Source organism: Penaeus japonicus, unplaced genomic scaffold, assembly GCF_977035675.1.
Source record: "Penaeus japonicus unplaced genomic scaffold, GWHDUDI00000001_assembly GWHDUDI00000003, whole genome shotgun sequence".
NCBI lineage: Eukaryota > Metazoa > Arthropoda > Malacostraca > Decapoda > Penaeidae > Penaeus > Penaeus japonicus.
Window position 1 is genome coordinate 42,099,236 of NW_028234405.1, and position 7,500 is coordinate 42,106,735.

General features: G+C 38.1%; 1 protein-coding gene across 2 annotated transcripts in view; it reads right to left on the reverse strand.

Annotated features, from left to right (window-relative positions):
• The window catches only part of NANS (N-acetylneuraminic acid synthase), an 8,061-nt gene extending 4,047 nt beyond the window's left edge, over positions 1–4,014 (reverse strand). Inside the window, exons 1-3 of one of the 2 annotated variants that reach the window (XM_043035441.2) lie at positions 3,721–4,014; positions 775–912; positions 106–321 (exon numbers count right to left, since the gene is read on the reverse strand). In XM_043035441.2, coding sequence (XP_042891375.1) covers positions 106–321; positions 775–903 — 345 coding nt within the window. In that variant the 5' untranslated portion in view covers positions 904–912; positions 3,721–4,014. Of the gene's footprint in view, positions 1–105; positions 322–774; positions 913–3,475; positions 3,690–3,720 lie in introns of those variants that run through there. The other variant, XM_043035447.2, reaches the window with a different exon arrangement.
• Positions 4,015–7,500: the final 3,486 nt, after the last annotated feature.

Below are 7,500 nucleotides of genomic sequence, written 5' to 3' on the forward strand. Positions count from 1 at the left end.
AGGAAAAGGTCAGAACAGATGAGAGCAAGAGCAGTAACGGCGACAGGTGAAGTCTGACATATTGGAGAAGAGAAGGCAAACACATCCCAACAAAATTCAACTCACAATATCCATGGCCGACGCCGTGAGGGGAATCCCCACCTCACTGGCATATTCCTGAAGTTCCTGGAACTCTTCGCGTGAAAATTCGAGATGCTCTTTGTGGGCGCCGTAAGTGTCCGCCCACGCGTGGGGCCCCGCGTAGGGGCGCGCGAGGGCGTGGCGGTTGAATTTGTCCTTCAGGGAAGATTTCTGGAACTTGACGCAGTCCGCACCACATTCCTGAGTAGGACATCGTGAAAGTGACAGGCATACATATAAATGAACATGCTAAATTTCATGCTTTAGAAAGAGATCTAAAAAAAATCGTAAATACGACCCCAGACATTGTCAAGAAACAAATTCATAAGTAGGCATAGGGACCACATCTCACAATAACATAACACAGATATATTATTGACACAACCCCAAACAAAGAGTGCCAAGGGTTGCCAAGTTGACATAACCCCGACAAAGAGACCCATAGATATACTGATGACACAACCCCAAACAAAGAGTGCCATAGATTGCGAAGTTAACATAACCCCGACAGAGTGACAAAGATTTCTAAATTGGCATAACCCCAACAAAGAGTCCTACAGACTGCATTATTGACACAAACAAAGAATCCCACAGACTGCATTACTGAAACACAACCCCAAACAAAGAGTGCCATAGAGTGCCACCCACACGTACCTTCGCCCGCCGGATGAGGGTCTTGGCAAGGTCAACGTCCCCTTGGTGATTCTGGCCGATCTCTGCGATGATGAAGCAAGGCTGACCCTCCCCGATGTAGCGGCCTGGCACCAGCTCCAGGGGCTCCATCCCTCACACCTAACAAAAATAAAGAGCGGGGGAGCATTTTTTAAATCTGTTTTGATTTGTGATTTTTAATTCCATTTTTGTTTAATTTTTCTATTTAGTGTTTTTTTTTTTTTTTTTTTTTTTTTTTAGATTTGTATTTTTTGTGCGTTTCTCTTTGCTTTACGATCTTATCTCTTTTATGAATCATATTTTTAAAAAAATCATTTCACTTTTTTGCGTTTATTTTACATCATGCTCTCTCTCTTTCGTTTTATGTATCTTATTTTGCTTCATGATGTTTTTTTCAGATTTCATGGCTTAAATTTGATAAATTATTGTTTATATATATATATACATATATATATATTTATATATATATATATATATATATATATATAATATATACACATTAATTATTTTGCGGGATAATAAAAGTATAAAGACTAAGTAAGAACCTGCACTGAAAACAAAGCAAATAGCAATATCTCTCCGACATACAAAACCGACAAATTCTCAAAAAAGACATCGCTAACTAGTACCCTTTTAACCCTATAGAGTACAAAGTAGTCGTAAATCCTGGAAAGAGAGCCAAAAAAAGAGAGAGGACCACGCCCAGAAACAATATATCTCTTTCCCTGATAACTATTTAGTCGCTTAAGCACCTCCTTCGCTCGTTGGAAACACCTTTTCAGGGATGATAACGATAAAGGTTTGGGTGTCACGCTTTCCACTTGTTTTTAACGTAATTGTTTTTGGCGGCTTTTTTTTCTCAGTATGGAATTTCGGATTATTTTTGTTTATTTTTGTGTCTTCGTGTGAAAGGAATATATATATATATATATATATATATATATATATATATATATATATATATATATATATCATATATATATTTATATATATCATAACTACCGGAAGCGGTATCTTCTACGAAGGAATATTCACCGCTTTGGACATTGAATATTTCAAATGCCACACGCTAAAGTAATCTAAATGCAATTAAGAAGACGATCTCCTCAAAAAAAAAAAAAAAAAAAAAAAAAAAAAAAAAAAAAAAAAAAAAAGGACGAGATTACAAGAGGTGGTACGAAAGTCTGCAACCGATGTCTCTGAAAGTTCCGGCCGGTGAATCGTGTTTTTTATTTTCATGAAATTAAGGAAACTTGCATTTTTTTTCACTTTTCTACATGAATATTCAGGTGCAGAAGCCACTAGGTCTTTTTCGTGAGAGTTCCGAGTGTCATAGCTTAACGTTATTGCAAGATATTATTGATGTTTTTGAAGTACCTTTAGTCGTTGGCATAAACCTTGACTATTAGGATTTGAAATTGAAATAAATAAAGAAAAACGTAAAAATAAATAGAAATAAAAATAAATGTGATTATGAATAAAATTAATAGATATAAAATGAAGCAACAAACATGGTACTAAGATAGATTAACAATATATATACATACATATATAAAGATATAAATATATATATATACACATATAGATATAAATATACATATTTATATAAAGAATAAAAAATAAATAAAAATGTAACAAACGCGTTCCACTCCTTCCTCCACTTTGAACATTGATCACAAATAACATTTAAGGTTTATTTTCTCTTTCGACGCGCTTACGTTCACTTTAAGTTACATTCGATATTTATATGTTATAGGTTCGTCGTATTTCAATTATTTATTATATTTAAAAAACTAAGCCAACTGATGTTAGATTACGATTTTCATATCAAGTTCAGTGAAATTACGAAGGGATTTTGAGAAATAAACCCATTTTCGTCAAATTGCATTTCCAGAATCTGAACTACAATTTCTTCTGATTTTTAAGTACAAGTATTCTATTTCAGTTCTGCTTAAATTAACCTAACGGGTCTAATATTATTCAAATCAGGAATATTCGTTTCTTTCTCATATTCTTCACACTCCTGTTATCTTCCACTATCTCAACCAAACTCACTGATTCATCATTCATATGACGTTGATTTCCGTTGTAATTCTTATTGGCTTAACATTCGTCACAGTTCAACGAGCTCTGCAATTGCGTTCTGCAGTCATAATCTTTTTAGTACTTCGTGATACTTACATCACGTGCAATTTACTTCATCTAGAATTCTTGTATCACCAATATAGTTTCACTCGCAATTTATACTTATTTCATACACAACATGTTTTCAGAATACCTTCATATTTAGAGACGTCGGTTGGTGATATCAACCTAAGGCCCTTTTCATCATTTTTTTCTTTACCAACATCACGTCCATAACAGCATTACCAGCATCCGGTTTGGAACCACTTCATTACTACCAATAACTGTCAAAATATATTTTCCAAAGGATTTCCAGATATTGCCGAAGTGCTTCCATCAACCAGGAAATATCAAAGACTAACATAACGTTGGCAGAACACTAAAAATATAACAACACGTTTCACATCACAAAATCATATCTAAAATCGGCGGTCACGTAATCTATCCGAGCATGTCGCCAGCATCTTCAAAACTATTTGTCTCATCACCACCATCGTGGCATCATAGCTCTACACTATTTCCACACACTGAAGCCAACACAACACCGAACTCTGCATACCTGCAATACACTTCGTTGCATGACTCTGCCTCCTCCTGTAATCCAAGATGCAGTACTCAAGACACGACAATCTTACGCAATGACCATAAACGTAATCACTCAAGTACAAAGTACTTCCTGGACGCGAGCGTTGCTGTTCGGGAGGCACTTGCGGGCCACGACCAGCAGAGCCAGAATGAGTGCCAAACCGGGTGTCTGTGTAGAGGTGGCAGCAGAAATGCTAGGGGAAAGGTTGGTGCACTGACCTGAGGGTGTGACAGTTTGTTTACATCGACGTGCAGCATCCACGCAGGTCAGCTGGTCTGCCGTGCGCTGAACACGATGCTCAGTGCTACTACAATGGACTGGTGGACCTCGGTTCTGATATTTTTCCTGTGACAAGATGGCGATGCTTTCTTTGGAGTGAGGAACGTCCTGGGAAGAATTACTTAGCATAGGACCACAGACAAACAGACGGAAATTAATATGCGAAACATCTCGCTTTCTTTATCTCGTCCGGAGGGTCCTCATTGATCCGCTGTAGTTCTCCCCGGAGCCGCTGTGTCGGAGTGGCGCTAGTGTCGGCCAACAGTGTTGCATGTAGGATCACATGCGGGAATTTAGCCGTTTTCGTCGGTGTAGTGTGTGCTGGTGAGTTGTTATCCAAGGATCCTGAGGCTTCACCCGGGTCCTGAGCCTTTCGCTGTGTCGGGGCCGAGCGGCAGGCGAACGAGGAGCAGTTCTAGAGGCCTACCAGTGGGATTTGAGGGAAAGTAAGCTAAGTTGTCCCGTTTAAAGAGGTTTTGTATATTGCATTATTGATGATATTCCTTCAGGTTCAGCTTCTAGTTTGCTTGTTGACAGAATTGTGACTAATAAGGAGGAACTGAATGCAAATCTAAGTCGATGATTACAAAGTATTTTTTTACCCATGTCAAAATACATACAGAACATTTTTTTGAAATGCAGTTTCTTCAACAACACAATGCACACGAAGAGAAATTTCAAAACCGCTATTTCAACGAATATTGGTAACACCTTCATCAAGCATATCACAGAGAATCCTAATCAGTTGAAAATGTTGCTCAAAACCCGCATGCAAGCGATGTTGATGATCATAAAGCGAACGTTTGTGAAGCTGTCAATATCATCAATGTGACCCCGAGTGCATCCCGAGTCACGCATCCTCACGCTCTTTTGCTGAATCATGGTCATCCCAGCAGAGCCAATATGGGAGGGGAGGGCGAGACACCACGACCCGCCGTCACAACACAAGGCCAGGCTAGGTCAGCACACCGACCTCATTCTTGTGTTGCCGAGAATCCGTGTTTATTCGCACTCTTAATTAATCGGTGCTTGTGTCACGATTATTGACTGTGCATAAAAGTCTAATGTCTGTCATAATGGTAGTCATAATAGGCCTTAATTACGGGGTTATCAGATAGGTTGCAATTTTGTGGCGAGAAACATGTTGTTTTTTCTGCATCCCAACAGTGAGTACTCGCAGCTGTGGCCACTATTTGCGTGGATGTGATCCGTACTCCCTGTTCTAAACCGTCTATTAACAACGATCATCCCGAAAACATACTCGGTAACTAGCAAGAACTTTAGATGTGAATTATGTGTATTACTTCGTTTTTGTTTTTCACGGTTACTGTAAATAAATAGATAGATAGATAAATAAATGAATAAATAAATAAATAAATTAATTAATTAAAAAAATATATATACATATATATGTATATATATGTATATATGTATATATATATATATATATATATATATATATATATATATATATATATATATATATACTTTATATGTATTTATGTGTATATATATATTTATATATATATACATATATATATAATATATATATATATATATATATATATATATATATATAATATATATATATATATATATATATACATATATACATGTATAACCACACACACACACACACACACACACACACACACACACACACATATATATATATATATATATATATATATATATATATATATATATATATATATAATTCCATGATCTGACGCATGTTATAACACTGGTTTCAGCATCAAATTCGATAAATAAAACAATAAAAAACAACGATTACACAGCCATTTCACACACAAACGACAGAATACACTAACGCTTAGAACATCAATATCTGACTGACACCGTTACGCACAATCCATATGAACATTGAACAGAATGGGGACAAAACATGAATAATAAGAAATCAATAAGAGATAATAAGAAATGAATGATCGAGATAATAACGTCGCGATTAACGTAACTACGATCGAAAATAGGTCAGACGAGATACCCGGCGACGCGAACAACAACAGAAAACGCCATGATACGCGAACAGTGATAAAAGTAAACAGTGTAGCACTAAAGGACGGCAGTAAAAGACATACGTACGTAGTAAGGGACGAATCAAAACAATATTCGAGAGATTCGGAGCAGGTTAAACACGGAAAGAAACGTAAGAAGCGATAAAAGCGCAACAGAAGGGAAGGCAAAACAACCTGACCGACATACCAAGGCAGATTTAATTAAGGCCACGTAACAAACAGACTAAAGCAGGCTTAGTCATCAAAACACGTTATCACTCATGCAGTAACACCCGGGAAGGGAGGGAATTTATTATGATAAGGGAAACACCAGATACAAGAACAAACTAGATTTTTCGATATAAATAAAACCGCTCAGTCATGCCGGTAACAAAAGCAGGGGAGAAGCGCACAGGGCATTGGACTTGTTGCTGTCGAGACACGGCGGGCCTGCATCCCTACACCCTTGCCCCCTGCCCCCAGCCCCTGCCTCCCCCATACACCACGTAACGTGAATAAAACGACATGTGGGTCAGAGTGCTAGCCATTGCAAGCACAATTGCATGAGTATGTTCGCGCTCCGCAATACAAAAGGAACAGCAAGTTGACGTCGCAGGTTTTTCACGAGCCCGAAGAGGTTGTTATTTTGACCGAGAGTTCATTTGAGTCATCATTACGAGGTTAATGACCTGGCAAAGTGTAGGACACAGATCAGGCTGCCTGTGACGGCGTGCGGGCGTGCAGACCTGCTGCGGCGCGGGGATCAATGCGGCCTTCCGTGGCCACGCCCGGCGCCGGACGAAGCGCTGACCTGACCTGTGGCGGCTTCACCTCCTGCACTACCTTTGTCTGGAGACGACTCGAGGCGGTCAAGGGATGCTGACGTCCTCTGGTGCTGACGTCGACCCCGGCTTTGCTGTCGATCGGCTTCGTGCTGACGCCAGTGCTGACCCCACTTACAGACATGCATATCTATCTTTCTGTCTGTCTGTCTGTCTGTATGTCTATCTATCTATCTATCTATCTATCAATCAGCCAATGAATCAAACAATCTATCTATCTATATATATGAATATGTATATATATATATACACACACACACACACATATATATATATATATATATATATATATATATATATATATATATATATATATATATATATATATATATTATTATATTATATATATATTATATATAATATATATATATATATATATATATATATATATATATATATATATATATATACATATACATATATATATATGTGTGTGTGTGTGTGTGTGTGTGTGTGTGTGTGTGTGTGTTGTGTGAGAGAGAGAAAAGAGAAGAGAGAGAGAGAAGAAAGAAGAGAGAGAGAGAAGAAAGAAGAGAGAGAGAGAGAGAGAGAGAGAGAGAGAGAGAGAGAGAGAGAGAGAGAGAGAGAGAGAGAGAGAGAGAGAGAGAGAAGAGAGAAGAGAGGAGAGAAGAGAGAAGAGAGAGAGAGGAATAGAGAGAAAGAGAGAGAGAGAGGGAGAGAGAAAGAAAGAAAGAAAGAAATAGAGAGAGAGAGAGAGAGAGAGAGAGAGAGAGAGAGAGAGAGAGAGAGAGAGAGAGAGAGACAGAGACAGAGACAGAGAAAAGCTTACCCTTCTTTGTTTTCCTACTAGAAATATCACTGATAGCCATCGCCTTCTCCCTATGCTATCCTCACCAGT